The sequence below is a fragment of the Phocoena phocoena genome, chromosome X (assembly GCF_963924675.1).
Source record: "Phocoena phocoena chromosome X, mPhoPho1.1, whole genome shotgun sequence".
NCBI lineage: Eukaryota > Metazoa > Chordata > Mammalia > Artiodactyla > Phocoenidae > Phocoena > Phocoena phocoena.
The window spans coordinates 40,880,208-40,897,806 of NC_089240.1; the positions used below are offsets into that span (position 1 = coordinate 40,880,208).

A 17,599-nucleotide genomic window follows, 5' to 3' on the forward strand; every position below is an offset into this window, starting at 1 on the left:
TCTAAAAGTGAAAAGGCAAGTCACAAGTAGAGAAGATACTTTTTATCACATATAACTAGCAAAATACTAATATCTAGAATACAAAGGAACTCTTAAAATCGGTAATAAAAAGGCCAATGACCCAAGAGAAAAGTGGGCAAGAGACTTGAACAGGCACTTCACAAAGGAACATACCAAAGGGCCAGTAAATATATGGTAAGGTGCTCAACCTCATTAGTCACTAGGTAAATGCAAATTAAAACCACAAAGGAGTATAATCTATAAAAATATTGAATCACTGTGTTGTACACCTGAAACTAATATAATATGTAAATCAACTATACTTCCATTAAAAAAACCCACAATGAAATACCACTATAAATCCACTAGAAGGGCTAAAATTAACAAGACTGGCAATACCAACCGTCAGTGAGGATGTGGAGCAAATGGAACTCTCATACGCTAGAGGTAAGTGTGAAAAGTGGTACCACCATTTTATAAAACTGTTTGACATCATCTTCTAAAGTTGAACCTTTGCATGTCCTATGACTCAGCAATTTCACTCCTGGGTATATTCCCAACAAAAATGTATGTAAACATGCACCAAAGACATGTATAAGAATGTTCATGGCGGTATTTTTCATCATAGCTCCAAATTAGAAACAATCTACATGTTCATCAACAGGATGATAAATAAATTATGATATAGTCATACAATGAAATACTATACAGCAATGAAAATAGATGAACTAGAGCTACAACATGGATGAATCACACAAATAATGTCAAGCCAAACAAACCAGATACTAAAATATAAACACTCTATAATCACACTTATATGAAGTTCAGAAACAGGTAATATTATTAAGTGTTGCTAGAAGTCAGGAGAGTGGTTATGTTTGGGGAGGAGAAAGGGGCAGTAATTGGGTTACGGCATGAGGGGAACTGGTAATTTTGTGTTTCGTGACCCGTTTGGTATTGAGTGTACTTATTTTGCAATAACTCGCAGAGCAATTATGATTTATGTACTTTCCTATATGTATTCTTTACGTCAATAAAAAAATTTTAAACACTTTCAAAGTCTCCAAAGACCATATATAAGCTACCTACCCATTTGACCGCTATGTCAACCTAAGAAACCATGAAAGTGTAACTTTTTGGTTTTTAATTTTTCACCTGGGGCCAAGTGAATCTACTAGAACAGAGTCTGCCTTGCATGTGGTCCAGTTAAGGCCAGGATCAGACCTGGCCAGACTCGGTTAAGCCAATAGGAATCATCCTCTCCACACGGATTAACTGGCCAACCTCCACTTCCCTTCCTGACCACAGCATGGTTCAAGTGGAATTTTAACTAATTCACCTACACAGGCATATTTCCCTTGGACACAAAGCTCTGAAGTGCCACGTGAGTCTACCAGGCTGTGGACTGACTACCCTAATGATGTGCAAACATTCTTCTTGGCCAGAGAGATGCTAGTTATGACTGCCTGTGGTTGAATGATCATTGCATGTGTCCCAAGAGAGGACTGACTACACCTGTAGCAGCAAGCACACATCTTTCCTTGCTCATCAGAAGTCATTCACTGACAACTCAACAAGAGGATTTCATCATTGATGTTGCACAAATACAGGGAATCCTCTTAAAAGGATACTTGTGGTCAAAGCTGTACCACAGCCTGAATAGCCATGCACTCTCCTGCTTTGTCCGGTTTCCTCTGGCAGTATCTGGACCATCCTAGGAACAAACAAGAAGAAAGATACTTAGTTGCAGAAAAGGGATTGAAATAGGGGCAAAAGCTTCCCTTTTAACCATAACCTTTAGAGATTTTGAGCTCAGAGTCAAACATCCTGTATCACCAAAATTTCAAAGATTTATCAGGAGGTAATATTTTAAAAGAAATCAAGTAAGTCCAAAAGGTAGACAAATCAATCCCCAAAGAAACAGGCTTGGTTATGTCTGAGAGTAGACCAACTCAATGTAGTACAAAATTTCTTTTGGCATTTTTACTGTAATTTTCCTCAGAGTGCCTTTTAGCAGGTTAATTACCCTAAAGTATCTAGATCCTAACAGGCCAAAATTGATTTATAGAGAAGATTAAAGAAAGCATCTGTAAAACCAACTTTCCAGGTCCCCCACAGCTGGCCTGGGGAAATCACGCTTGGTTGAGTTTCCTGACAAACCAGCCAAGGGCTCTTTGGGGTCCTTACCCAGGCACCTGCATTGTGTTCCAGGCAGTTAGTAACTTGCCCTCCCAGCTTTAGGAAGGGGGGGGGTGGTGGGCAGGGGAAAGGGAGCCAGAATCAGCATCTCTGTTATTGTCTCTGCCCTCAAGTAGTACGTTCCTTTACTACTCCTCTCATGTCTTTCCAACTCAAACATCCCCATCATTTCATTTTCAAAGTAACTGGCACAATCAAACATTCATTTGTGGTTTAGGAAATCTGTTCTGTGTGAGTAGTATAAGCAGCACAATTAATATTAAAAAGTGGACTGATGGCAGCAGTCTGAGGGCAGTGCTGGGGTTCTATGTTGCTGGATGACAAGCTCTGAAAGTACAGGCTGCTTGTGAAGCGCAGCCATTATTATCATCCTCCTCTTGAATGTTCTAGGGAGAGGCAGCTCTACAAGTAAGGGGCAATCAAGAATAACCAAATAGGGCTTCCCTGGTGGCGCAGTGGTTGAGAGTCCGCCTGCCAATGCAGGGGACACGGGTTCGTGCCCTGGTCTGGGAAGATCCCACATGCCGCGGAGCAACTGGGCCCGTGAGCCATGGCCGCTGAGCCTGCGCGTCCGGAGCCTGTGCTCCGCAACGGGAGAGGCCACAACAGTGAGAGGCCCGCGTACCGCAAAAAAAAAAAAAAAAAAAAAGAATAACCAAATAAAAGTTGAGTCAACGATTACAAGTATGTAGTTCCAAATCTCGGTGGGTGTAAATTCTACCTGTAGTAGAGATGCCAAGAATGAGTCAGAAATCTCTGAGAAGGTAAGAAGATACAGACAAGCATAGGGAGGGAAGTTAGCAAGCACTATTTAAATTCCTAATATTTCCAACGGCAAAGATGACTTTTAAAAACAGGGTCCCCCACGGTATTTGAGGAATGTTTAGTGACATATCTGCAAATGGCTTAGTTAAATGGGCCCTTCTGTGGATGAGGAAATAAAAAGGAGAGACCCCAGAGACCAACTTTATTTCACATTTTAATAAATCACATAGGGAAAAGGGGGCACAGAAATGTCTCTATTTGCAGATAACAATCATTCCTTCAGGTAATTAATTGCTAGCCCAATGACAACTCTAGGGAGATTTCAAAATGCCACACGACAGAGTGGAAAAGTGGTAGATGACTTTTTTGAGAGATGACCGTTTTACGAAAAAAATTAAATGCTTCTTTATAAAGTGATAGGCTCCAAGCTCTTGGTTCTAAGTGTCTGTAGAATCTTACTAAAGAAAAAACTAGCAAGATGATAAACATCTTCTGGAAGGATGCTATAAACCATTGGGCATAAGACAAGTTCCCCAAAGTCACTTGTCTGCTCTTCCACTAAAATAACAATAAAAATGGCAAACCCCTATTCTGTCATCCTAACCTCTGCATTATCAAATCACAGTGCATTCTCATCACCTGCAACACTTAAGTTCTTGCCATCTCACCTTAAGGAGGCTACAGGAGACTGACCTATATAAGCCCCAAGAGGGACAATGAAAATGAGTAAAGCAAGGGAAAGGCTTTTTTTTTGAAGGCAAATTAAGAAAAGGTCTTCTCAGGCTACAAAGAGATATGCCTACAGTCCACAAATAAGATAAAGCGACCTTAGAAATGTAAGACACTAAGAGCCAACCCTGAAGGGTTACAAATTCAGGGCAAATAAAAAGTGCAACTCTGTAACGGGGGTGTTAAACAACTTCTTATTCTAAGAGATGGGGCAAGAAGCATGATTATGTACAGGAAGAACTTGGATAAATCCACATATAGAGGCTTTGGGGAAATCGGGGAGGGTCTGTGGAACAGGACTGATTTTTTTAAGCTGACCCAGAAGACAACCAACAACTGCTTCCTAGCATGATTTGGGCGGCTACCATTCACAAGCCAGCCGGCCTTTCCTGCGGGCTCCAAGCAGGGGTCGGTGTGGGTGCAGGTGATCCTACAGTAGGTGGGCCGCCTGCCTGGGCTGCCCAGAGGAAAAGTGGGGACTTGGCTCTCCCACCACACCCTCCTCAAAACCTCCATCCCCACCAGGACAGTTCACACCCCCATGTCTTTAGTTCAGGCTGCTTCTAGAATCCAGAACACCCTTGCATATTCTCACCTTCTTCCACCCACAACACCTACCTGGCTGATCCCTATTCATCTTTCAAGGCTGTGCACAAGGATGGCATCTCTGAGAAATGTTTCAAAGGCAATGGAGTGCTCCAAGAGGCGTAGGTGTAACCATCACAGGCTTTCTCAACAGACTACCTGGGCCCAAGTCCTAGCTCTACTCCTGACTGTGCCTTCGCCCTGCTGTGTGACTCTGGGCAAGTTTAAATTGAGACATAATCGACATATAACATTGCGTGTGTTTAAGGTGTACACCAGTGTTGGTTTGGTATGTTTATATATTGCAGTTTGATTACCACCGTAGGTTAGCTAATGCCTCTATCCTGTCACATAATTACCATTTCTATTTTGTGGTGAGCACAATTAAGATCTAGTCTCTTAGCAACTTTATAGTTTATAATATAGTATTGTTGACTACATTCACTATGCTGTACATTAGCTCTCCAGAACTTGTTTATCTACTAGTTGCAAGTTTGTACCCTTAAACATCTCCCCAAATCTCCCCCTCCCCCATCCCCCAGCCCCTGGTAACCACCATTCTGCTCTCTGTCCTTATGAGTTACACAAGGGATTTTAAAACATTTTACTGAAATTGTTAATAGAGAAGCCCCTTCAGGAAAATAAATACCACTAGCTCTGCTTATCACCAATTTTTGAGCATGAAACAATGAATGGCTATTTCTCCTGCATTCATTAAGCACCTACTGTGTGCCAAGTACCATGCTGGGTGCTGGAAACACAAAGAGGAATGAGACCCAGCACCTGCCACTTGAGGAGCACATTTCCAGAGGGGGAGACAGACAGACAGATACATATGGGGTGAAGAAAAAGAAAGCAGATTGAAGACCTGGGGAGTGGCAAAAAGGTCCTATTTTGAAATAATTTTTCTAGAACTAATGAATAATGATTTCTGGGTAGAGTTATATTTCATTCCATTCTAATTGTTAAGAGATGTATTTTTTATGTTAAGGTCATTACAATAATGAGAACAGCTTATTTTTTTTTCAGAGATGGAGCAGAATACTGCCCCTGCCCCCCAAAGATTTCTACATCCTAATCCCTGGAGCCTGAGTCTGTTAACGTTACACGGCTAAAGGGGCTTTGTGGGTGGACTTAAGGTTTTCCAGGTAGGCCCAGTATAATCACATGGGCCCTGAAAAGTGGACAAGGCGGGCAAGAGAGTCAGAGAGATGCGGTGGGAGAAGAGGCAGGAGAGATTCAGGGTATGAAGTTTTCATAGTTGGAAGTGGAGGGGGTCAAGAGCCAGGAAATGCGGGTGCTTCTAGGTCCTGAGCTTGACTCCCGGCCAATGGCCAGCAAGGAAAGAGGACCTCAGTCCTACAAGCACATGGAAGGGAATTCTACCAACAACCTGAAGGAGACTGGAAGTGGCTTCTCCCCCAGAGCCCAACCGCACTGACACCGTGATTTTGGCCTTAAGAGACCTAAAAGAGAGAAACCAGTAGAACCCACCAGACTTCTGACCTACAGAACTATAAGACTGTGTTGTTTTAAGCCACTGAGTTTGTGGTAATTTGTTACAGCAACGATATGAAACTAATGCAGAGCACAAGAGTACATAATTGATGCAACCCGATTTGGGTCTTTCTCATGTCCCTGGGATGATGGGGCCAAGATTTCTCAGAAGCGGGTAACACAGGGTTTAAAAACAGGGAATTAAGAGCTCCACACTGCCTCCACCAGGGCTTCTCAAATTGTAAAGTGCACACAACCCTCCTGGGCACCCTGTTAAAGTGAACATTCTGATTCTGTGGGTTCAGGTGGGGCCTGAGAGTCTGCATTTCTAACGAGCTCTCGGGTGATGCCCAGGCTGCTGTCCACGGGGACACTCGGAACAGCAGGGGGGCAGGTTCACGGTCCCTCTTGGAGAAGCGGACAAGGCCCTCCACCATCTCACCTCTGCCACCCTCCACCCTTATCCTTCATCACATTGTCACCAAGCCCTTAAGGACAGAGATTCATCTGTCGTGTTTGCAAATGTATTCCCAGGGCCTGCAAGAATGTTTGAAATATAACAGATGCTCCATAAATATTTGTCAAATGAATGAATAAATGTTAATTTTGAACTTCTAAGACAAAAAAAAAAGAATAGCAGAAAGGGAAATCAGGGGCCAAGGGAGGCCATCAGAAAAACAAAAAAGTGTGGTGGGGAAGGCAGTCAGAGAGTAGTAATCTGAGGAAAGGCACTTCAGCAACTGTTTGAAGTTAAAGATTTAAGGGACTGGATGTCAGATTTTAGCCTGGAAGGAAACTGGGGGAGGACTCAGGAACAAACAAATCCAACTTGCCCAGAAAGGTATATGTGAATGCGACTATAAACAGCTGAGTTTCTGCAGTTTTCAGGTACACACACACACACACACACCACGAGCACAGTGGTTCCCTTCCCCCACGTTCCACTAATATCCTGCTTGTGACCTTGTCCTGCTGAGATGACAGAGGCGGGATACATTCAGATTCGTGTTCCTGCCTACTCCAAAGCGGCCTCATCAATGAGTGCGCTTCTGTAAACTTGGGGAAGGAAGTGAATGATGTGTCTGCGTGTCCGGCCAACATAAATCTCAGCTGCATCTGGCATGAAAAATGCCCCATTGAATGGGTTGGGAGGCCACCCCCAGGACCAGGCAGCTTGCCTCCAGCTGGGCTTGTTTTTGTTTTGGTTGCAAAGTCACCAAGACCTCCACAGAAACAAAGCAGCTGAGTCTTTTGTTTTGTTTTGTTGTAATGAGTCAAACTTGCCAGGGACATGAAGCTGAAGTCTATCCACGATATTCTTATGCTTCCCTCACATAGAGCCAAAAGTTCTGGCCAACAGCTCCCTTCTTTCGCCCACATGAGCTAATATTCTGTGGCTCTGTAGCCATGACTCTGTTTATAACCTTGGGCTTCTAGGACCGGTGAGGAAAATCGTGCTCCTTATAAATTGTGCTTTCCCATCAAATATCACTTTTTGGTTTGTTTGTTTGCTTTTAGCAAGATGGGGAACAAACATCTGGACTTCCCCCACCTCTGATTTCAGTTTCATGGCAACATTGAGCATGTGACCTGGATCCATTTCAGCGGAAGCTGCAAGGAACCCAGGGTTTCACCCAAAACTGAGAAGCCCATTTAGTTCTCTGTTTTACTGGTTTCTCATGACCACTGAGTGCTCCCAGCCCTGTTGTTAATGGCTTACTGGATCAAGTCAGGTCAGAAGGACTTGGAAAAATGAGGCCCTTTCTGCATGAGGGCATGAGTCATTTTTCAGAAGGTGTCCCGAAGAACTGAACTTGAAGTTCGTCTTTTTTTTCCCAGTCTGACAGCAATCTTTTTTTTTTTTTTTAACATCTTTATTGGAGTATAATTGCTTTACAGTGGTGTGTTAGTTTCTCCTTTATAACAAAGTGAATCAGTTATACATATACATATGTTCCCATATCTCTTCCCTCTGACAGCAATCTTGAAAGACTTTCAAAATGCCAACAAAACTGCCTTTGAGGGCCCTCTGCACGACTGCGTATGAGGTTTGGAAGGAGGGCGGTTAAAGCAAAGGTGTGACACAGCTCCTGACCAGGGCCGGCCAAAGGGGCGCCACTGGGAGTGCAGCGGAAGTGGCTACCACCTGCCTGGTCAAAATTGGCCCAAAGGGCGGTTTCCAATGTTGGCCCTGCCTGAGGCTGGGGGCGCTACCTTAACTATCACTGCATGGACTAAATGCACTGCCAGAACCCTTAGCATTTAGGACCCACTGCTTTTCAAACATTTCCACAGCATGTTTCTTACGAAGTCTAGTTACAAGCCCACTGTCTCTGAGACATAGTAAGTTCAGCTACATGAAACCAACCAAACCATTTCATGTATTTCCTTTCACAGATGCTTGAGTCCAGAGGCAGGAGCAATGGAAAACAGCAAAATGGCCGGGGGGAGGGGGTCGATGTTGACCAACTTGGAACTGTCAAGATGAAATTGCCCCAAACCCTTGATATCCACCTGGCAGTGACCTGTTTTTCTTACAAAATTAACTTGACAGGCCACAGGTCTATGGAGGATGTGTATCCTACCAGAGCCATTATTTTCCCTTCGGTGAAATGAGGATGTCCATCATGAATTTCACCCAGGTTTCCTCAGATCCCAGTTTGGGGGAACCCAAACTGTCAGACTCTAAATTGGCTGCCAGGTGCACAGTTCCTGAACCCCTGTTTTCTAAAGTCCTTAATCAAAGCTCAAGTCAAATAGCAACTTTTCAAAAAGAGCTTCTCATTGAAGCCACATGTTCCCAACTGGCACAATGGCCAATTCTAATATAGCCACAAAGGTCTTCTGGAGCACCATTAAAGTGGGCACCAAATCTCTAAGTGAAGCTCACTGAAAGCTCTTCCCAAAATGCCTAGAACTTTCAGAGGTCAGGGCTTTGTGTCCCTTAAGGGGCATCAACCCAAGAATGGCTCATCAGGCTGTAACCACCCTCAGAGAAAGCTGTGGTGGCACCCCTGGGCCCCACACGGCACCACATTTTGCAAGATGTGTTAAATCAGATTCGGTAGCTGGAGTCATTTAGAAGATCCTAGGGAATCTAAGACGTGCAGACTGGATTTGGGATTAAGTGCAATGACGAGTGTGATGCAAAGCTGACTGAAAGAAAAACACTCAACATGGCTTTGTGGACAACACATGCACGTGGTGAGTGAAGCTTCCCATGCCCTGTGCTGCTCTCGCTCCCCCATCTTCCCATCAAATACCGATCAGCCCCCCCCCCCCCCCCCGCCATGGACCAGGCACTGTGCTCAGCACTGGGTATTGTATGCTGAACAAAACAGTTCTTCACTCCCAAGGCCAAATAATAACATTTTGGAAACACATCTCTGCTCCTATCGTGACTTTCCCTTCCCCCACCTTGCCTGCCCAGGAAATGCTGGCCTGGGGAAGGAGCAAAACCTGGAGGCAGGGCTTCCCTGGTGGCGCAGTGGTTGAGAGTCCGCCTGCCGATGCAGGGGACATGGGTTCGTGCCCCAGTCCAGGAGGATCCCACGTGCCGCGGAGCGGCTGGGCCCGTGAGCCGTGGCCGCTGGGCCTGCACGTCTGGAGACTGTGCTCCGCAGCTGGAGGGGCCACAGCAGTGAGAGGTCCGCGTACAGCAAAAAGAAAAACAAAAAAAAACAAAAACCTGGAGGCAGAATGAGCCCACCAGCCCCACAACAGGGCTGATACAGCAGCTTTAGAACATGGCTGCCACTTCGCTTATGCTCCTCCCATCCAGAGGTGATGGTCTCTATCTCCTCCCACTGAATCTGGGCTGGCCCTAGCAACTTGTTGTAACCAAGAGAAAGTCACGGAAGTGATGCTCTGTGACTCCCAAGGTTAGGCCAGAAAGGGCCACATAGTTTCCACCCTGCTTGCTGGGACAGGGGCTTTTGGAAGCCTGAGCCATCACATAAGAAGTCCCATACCCTGAGGCCACGGAGAAGCCATCACAGGCATTCTAGTCGCTGGTCCTAGTCTGAGTCCTCCCAGCCCAGGTGCCAGACATATGAGCGAATGAGCCTTTGGATGATTCCAGCTCCCAGCTGTTGAGTTACCCCCAGGTTTCTTCATGGAGCAAAGGCAAGCTGTCCCGACTGTGCCCTTTCCAAACCTAGAGAATGCATGTGGATACGAAATTGTTGTTCACTTTCCTTCCTATGTTTGGGGCAGTGCATTATGCTGCAAGAGTGACCGGAGCAGATGGCAAAACCAAGGACCAGCACGTGCCTCTTCCCCCACCATCCCCACCCCCGCCCCACCCCAGTCTCCATCAGAATTCTCTGTGGCAGCAGGAGCTCTTCCCTGCTGTCACACGAGATGCGGCCATAGCGCTCTTGCCCTCACCTGCTTCTACAGCTTCCACTCCAGGCTGTCACTGCCACCACAATCCTGCCCAAACCTTAACCGTTAGCCTTGCTGTGACCTTCATCGCCTATGGGGCTGAGGGCTGCTGCTCTGCTACGCCCGCGCCGTCACCCAGCGTCCCTCCTCTCTTGCTCAGATTCCCTGGGCTGCAGAGTTGATCACATCCCTCTCCTTCCCAGAACCAGTTACCGTAAGCCAATCACCGATGTATCCATATATCCATTCTTGGAAGGTAGGGAGTCAGCTTAAACATACTTTTTGGCCCCTTAATATGTTAAGAACAGGGACTTTGGACTCAAATCCTGCCTCCATCATTTTCAAATTCTCTGACCTTAGATGACTCACTTCAACTCTCAAACTTCAGCTTCTAATCTGTAAACTGGGGATAACAGCTCCTACTTCATAAGGTTGTTGTCAAGACCACAATGAGGGAATCCACGTAAACTGCTTGGCGTGTAGTAAACGTTCAATAAATTTTAGCTATTTTTAATAACACCTCCCTGGGAAGAAGCATCTCTTGTGACTTACCCCTTGTAAGACTTGGAAGCTGTCATTGTTGGGTGGTGGGTCTTGATCTGGATCAACACCAACTCTGTAAGTCATCAGAGAGAAAGACAAGGAGAAAAACAGAGAGTATTAGCTTGGACCATAGCGGCCAGGCTGGCTCAAAGTAGCCAAGAGGCTGACCATCTTCCCAAGGTGGAAGGAGTGGTTAGCTAAAAGAAGGGAAAGGCTGTCATGCAAAAGTCGTGCGAAAGAGGTCACACATCACACCAGATCCCAGGGGTAGGCCGGGCAATCAACCTGTGTGCTGACACCTTAAGCAAGACCTCTGGAGAACGGCAGCAGCGGGCAAACTGTCTGCCTGCCCTCCTGCACCAGATGGCCCCAGGTAGCAAAAGGTGGGTCCTGCCGTCCCAGGCCTCTTCCTCTCTGCTGCTTCCTTACTCCCCTCTGACCTGCTTTTATTCCCTAACCTTTTGTTATGGAATGTTTCATATATCCAGGTAAGTTTTGAAAGAATTTATAGTGAATACCTGTATACCCCTCACCCAGATTCTACCATTAACATTTTGCTGTATTTTCTTTATTACATACCTAGCCCTCTCTCTATCATCCACCTCATTTTTTTGGATGAATTCAAATAAAGTCGCAGACATCCATACACTCCCCCTAAATATTTCAGCATGCATATCATGTGTCCCCCTGCAGCACAGATGACCTGAGAACTCACACGTTTGAGATCAGCAACTGAAGACAGAAAGAAAAAGCAAGGTGGCACAATCCACTTATAACGAAATCCATGAAAGCACTAGGGTAAGCTGACTTGGCTTAGCAACATACCAACTGTTGCCCTATGTATCTGTTAATTCTTTATCCTTGAACCTTCCTCATTGTAAGGCAGAGAACTGTGGCACTGATGACACGGATAACATGGGGCAGCGGAGGAGGAGACAAAGATGCCAGGAAAATTCTCTACTTTCCTTGTTCCTCCAATATTGCAAATAGTGGCTGGGATCATAAAAGCCAAACAGAATACACAGCTTTCAGCAGGTCTGATTTGAGCTTGAAGAGAGGTGCTGAATGGCCTTGACCACGTGTGTTATTTGCTGTCTGGCACCAGGGTGCTGACTCCGATGAGCAGACAGTGGATGTGCAAAGCCCCATGTGTGCCTTATTTTTCCTCCTCTCCCTCCCGCTTCTCTGCCTGTGATGCCCAGGATATATCTTGAGAAAAGAGACTAATGGAAAGGAAGAATAGAAGACAACACAGACATACTGGCAGCCTCCACTCTGTTTTACTCCAGGCTTGCCGAGCACTAAGCCAAGGTGCGTGCCCCCTGGATGGGGGTGAGGAGATACAGAAGGAAAGGGAACAGTTGCCCCATATTTTGCTGAAGGCAAAGTTTAAAAACCACGAGATGCATTCATGCATTCAGCAAATATTTACTGAGTGCCTACCAAGCCAGGCCCTGTTCTGAGCACTCTGTTAAAACCTATAGTGTACCTGGCACCAGATTTCCTCCCCACAGGCCTGAGGTTTGATGGAATCTTTGTAGTGAATTAGATTGACTTTGCTGTGTCTAGAGGTCAATTTCTGGGAGGAGTTTCTGAGGCCTGGAGGCTTGATCTCATAGCTGGACATTATCCAGGGACTATTTTTTTTTTTTTTTTTTTTGCGGTACGTGGGCCTCTCACCGTTGTGGCCTCTCCCGTTGCGGAGCACAGTCTCCGGACGCGCAGGCTCAGCGGCCATGGCTCATGGGTCCAGCCGCTCCACGGCACGTGGGACCTTCCCGGACCGGGGCACAAACCCGCGTCCCCTGCATCAGCAGGCGGACTCTCAACCACTGCGCCACCAGGGAAGCCCCTATCCAGGAACTTTTGAGCAACAAACCTCACAGAGATTTTTTTGGAAATGAAATATTCTGGGGTCCCAGGACTACCCACAGAGGTCACACGAGAGCCTCAGTGCTACCAAAGTGTCTAACATACTGAAGTGGTAGAGGAGAGGTCACACTGAATTCCTAGCTGTTCATCTTTAACTCTCACCTGATTTGAGTCTCTAATGTACGTTCCATAGAGAAATGTCCTCTATATGGTGTCAGATCTGTAAGACCAACAGCTAGGAATCCAACATTAGGTCTTGCTCTGTGGATTCTACAGCCGCATGGAGCCACTTCATGGCAGACTAATTTGCATGGATGAGCTCCCCAGTAAAGCCTCAGAGAGAGGGGCAGAGCACTGGTTACTAGTCTGTCTCCCAGACAGCCTACCGGAAAGCCTGGTGACACAGCAGCCTTCTGCCTAACCACAGAGAGGCTATTGTGGGGCAGGAGCCACGAGATGATGTGATCTGAAGGGCACGGCGGGCAGGATGGCGAAGAGCACAGCAGCTCATACCTGCCACGGACAGTCTCTCCTTTCTCTACTGTGAATTTTGAAACAGGTGTATTGCCTTTGTAAGTGGCTTCCACGCCGTAAAGATAAAACATATGGATTTTATCAGCCTAGGTGAAATAGGAACCCTATAGGTAAGAGAAAAGGCTTAAGTGTGCCTTGTCCCACAATGAAGAAAATAAAGCCAAACGTAATAAAAGCTTCCAAATGAAGTCTAGCTCCCTCTATTCTTTCAACTAACCTCTGCTAGGAGAAAAAAAAATTGTTTAACAAGAATTAAAATAAATTCTGTTTAACAAGAACTGCTTATAAAGACTAGGTTTTGACTATTTTCATTCAAGTCCTGGAAACATAAGAGGAATTCATCTATTATCCTCGGCCCACATGGCCAGGCCAGAATTCAAACAATGGAGTACGAAACACTGGAATAACCTGATAAACTCACAAAATCAGGGCCACCCTAACCTCATCCCAAACTGGTTCGACATTTTGCTTGGGGGAACTTGAGGATGATTCTAGATGCACATCATCCAACAGAACTTTCCGCAGTGATGGCAGTATTCTAGATCTGAGGAACTGCATTTTAAGTTTTATTTCATTTTAGTTAATTTAAATTTAAACAGCCACATGTGTCTAGTGGCTACCAAATTGCACAGTACAGATTCTAGAAAGTACTAATTCCAGCCATGTCTCTCTAGCATCACTTTTTTCTCTGCCAAAAAAAATGCCAACTATCTGCTTCCTTCTGCCTTCTCAGTGATAATACCCAAGATTCCTGCTGGGATCCTGCGGAGACGCAACTCTGTAGCCCCATACGTATTAAGTAAAAATTTGCTTGAACTGATTACTTAGACAATGGAGAGATTTCTCACTTCCTCGGTATAGAAAATAAGATTGAAAACCCGCTGAAAGCTCTTCTATACAGATACTTGTCATAAACATGAAAGGAATGACAGGATTAGAAAATCACCACTTGCCCCTCACAGTGTAATAATTGTTTTGAGACAATTTTACCAGTGGGTAAAAGGTTGTTGGGAATCTGACTATTCATATGATGTTAAAGGATCACTCTACAGGTAACTTTTTAGTTACAAAGGGAAAACAGTGCTTTTATGGAGAGACCTGGCGTCTAAAGTGATCAAATTTAACATCACTAATAAAAGGACAGCCTGACAACATGCACCACCTGATATGATGCAACAAGAAAGTATAACATCACTTTTATATTATTTTTGCCTCCCCCAAAAATGATTATCTATCTCTACTCAAGAGGAAAACAAATTTTAAAAATCCACTTTGTAGGGCATTATGCAAAACAATTATCCTGAAAATCCTGACTCCTTAAAAAAAAAAAAAACCCTCAATGTCATAAGAGACAAAAAGGAGGAGGGGAGGATTGTTCTAGATTAAAAGAGACTAGAGGGGCTTCCCTGGTGGCACAGAGGTTAAGAGTCCGCCTGCCAATGCAGAGGACACGGGTTCGAGCCCTGGTCCTGGAAGATCCCACATGCCGCGGAGCAACAAAGCCCACGTGCCACAACTACTGAGCCTGCGCTCTAAAACCTGTGAGCCACAGCTGCTGAGCCTGAGCGCCTAGAGCCCGTGCTCCGCAACAAGAGATGCCACCGCAATGAGCAACGAAGACCCAAGGCAACAAAAATAAATTAATTAATTAAAAAAAAAGAAAAAAGAGACTACAGAGGTGACAACCAGGTCAGTCAGAGCATACAGTGGCAAGGAGCAGGGGGAGGGGCATGGAGCCACCACGGGCCTGAATTTAAAAAAAGATGACAGCCAAAGGAAACTTTGATTGGATCCTGGATCCTGTGTGTGTGTATAAAATTCATGTTACTTTCTCAGGTGTGATAAATATACTGTGATTATGTAGAAGACTAGATTCCTAGGGGATACATGCTGAAGTATTTAGGGGTAGAAAGTCATGATGTTTATAACGTACTCTGAGGTACTCAGAAATGGTTGAGAGAGAGAGAGAGAGAGAGAGGGAGAGAGAGAGAGAGAGAGAAAATGATGCAAAAATGTATGACAAAATGTTAACAATTGGCACATCCAGGTTAGAACTTGGATATTCATTGCTCCATTCTTTCAGCTTCTTTTACAGATTTAAAATTTTTCACAACTTAAAAACAATATTTAATTATATCTTTGGTGAAAATGTTTCACAAATACGTGAGTACAATTTCCTGTCTCTATAATTTAATCTAATTTACTAATAATGATGATTCGGGATCCTCATATTACTCCAGGGTCTGAAAAATCACAAATTGTGAAGATTCATGGACATAGGGTGCTATAATAGGTAAACAGGTAGATACAGTCTAGTAATTACACGGTTTTTTAAATCCCAGATAAATCTTAGAATATTCTGTTGAGGTTTTCCTCCTAAAAGTGAAGGGCAAGGAGAAAAATGCTAGTTAACTGAAACATATGGTTAACTAAATTCCAACCAAGACAGCCATCCTCAGATCTGGTTCTGCACATCCCCTGGAAACCTACAGTTCTGAGCACAGGCCTACCCAGAGCCCCCGTTCCTTGCTTTTCCCTCCCTCTGCCATGGCAGTTCTGATACTTGCTGCAGCCACTTGCTACCACCAACTACCTGCCTGAGATGCAGCCCAACTCCTGGCCCACTCGGAGCCTCCGAAGACCTCTGGGGCCCTCCCACAGGTGGAGTAACTTGGGAGGGCCCCTTGGAGGGTCTCGGAGGTCCCTGCTACTGACATAAGTGCTGAATAGGAGAAAGTAGACCTGCTTCCCAGCTTGCTACTGGGTTTTAAATGCCGAAAGAAAACAGACCAGGGGACTTGCGACACAGACCGTGTTCTGCGAGTTCTTTCCCCATTCGAGGCTGTTTACTTCAGGACAATTGAATGATTACTTTTCTGGCAGAGTTGAGGGTCTCTTGGACCAATTCCCAAGGATGGTAATGGACCCCTACAAAGGGCCTCACCCTTGGGGCAGGATGCGTGGTGGTGTGCTGGGCAGCAAGAAATACCAGGTACAGTATTTTAAGTACAGTGCTCCAGAAGACTTAGGGTCCGTTAACTTTCTGAAATTCCTGGTTTCAGGAAACTGTCCACAATATATATTTCCCTCCTGACCTGTTATAACGCTTTTGATCCAGGCCACCACATAAATCTAAAACTTCTGTGCTGTTTCATTACATCATATTTTAGCACTCCCCTGATACATCAGGGTTGAGCTCATCTAAGCACATACAACAGTCTTTTCTTCCAGAATGAATTGAATTATCCTTACTTTCATTAAGAATAAGACAAATGTGGTAATCCCATACCAAATGAGAAAATAAAGCTATCACACAGATGTGCTCATTCTGGAATGAATACAAAAAATGAATCATTTCCCTTTTGATATAGTATGTACATTCTGATTAACCACCATAGAAAATGCCATGAAATCTCAGAAATTTTAGAAGCTAGATTTAATCAACAAGTTTTTACTTTTTAACTGGAATGGCTGAGGTCCTAAATTATTTGGGGAATATGAGACACACAGGTTCACATAAAACCTTGAACAACAAACAGATCATTATCTGAATTCTCTCATGTCCCAAGTGTAATAACTTGCACTTTGCCTGAGGGACCTTCCTTCTTGAAGGTTGGATATTTCAAAGGAAAGGATTTCCCCTGCTACTTAAATGGTAGTTACAGTCAGGTCTCTGAAAATGAATTTGTGTGTGTGTGTGTGTGTGTGTGTGTGTGTGTGTGTGTGTGTGAGTATGTGTGTGTATTTTAAGCAGGAGAAAAAAGTGTGAATCCAGGGAACTTAAATGCTTCAAATGATTGTATGCATGTCATTATAGTTTACATTGGGGCCTGGCAATATCCCAAGATTCATGCCCCATGACAGGTACTGCGGCTTTTACCACTGTCCTCAGAGAGTAAAACACTTTCACGAGAGAAGAACAGAGTTCAAGCCTGTTTTGTGTTTGATTTATCTACCAGCACCCAGAATCAGATCAGGAAGAAAGCATGCCAGTTAAAGATATGGAAAGGAAAGAAGAAACACTAAAGTCTTTACTCTGATAGCCCCAAATCACCACCCTTAGGCATAATCAAATGATAAACTTGGATGGACACTGAGAAACAAATCGCATTAGAAGAGTCTTTCATTATCTTCTGATTTAAAGAAAAATCTGTGTTTTGTATCTTCTGATTCACCATGATAAGGTACAAGTACACAAATTCATACTTAAAAAGTAAAACGGCATTGGTGCTTAATTAAAATGGTATAAACCATACCCCAGTCATGGCTGAAATATAAAATTCGAGTTCTCTTTATGACTTAAAAGCCTTGTTTACTAGATCACAAGCAGAATCTTGTGGGGAAAGCATTTGTGGCTCTGAAAATGGGCTGCTCTTAACACTAAGCTCAGCTGTACACGGAGAGACTCGCCAACTCCAGCTTTGGTGCCACACACTGTCCAAAATGGGGCGAGGGGGGACAGACTCTCAAGAACACCAACACATTAATC

At 44.6% G+C, this 17,599-nt stretch overlaps 2 protein-coding genes across 3 annotated transcripts in view; one reads left to right on the plus strand and one right to left on the minus strand.

Moving 5' to 3' along the window:
- The window catches only part of CHST7 (carbohydrate sulfotransferase 7), a 70,782-nt gene that overhangs the window by 40,598 nt on the left and 12,585 nt on the right, over positions 1-17,599 (plus strand). The window lies entirely within an intron of this gene.
- The window catches only part of SLC9A7 (solute carrier family 9 member A7), a 140,307-nt gene that overhangs the window by 10,204 nt on the left and 112,504 nt on the right, over positions 1-17,599 (minus strand). For both annotated transcript variants that reach the window (XM_065900952.1, XM_065900951.1), the window contains 2 exons: positions 10,714-10,777; positions 1,632-1,714 (listed from right to left, as the gene is read on the minus strand). In XM_065900952.1, the coding sequence (XP_065757024.1) occupies positions 1,632-1,714; positions 10,714-10,777 (147 nt within the window). The remainder of the gene's footprint in view (positions 1-1,631; positions 1,715-10,713; positions 10,778-17,599) is intronic.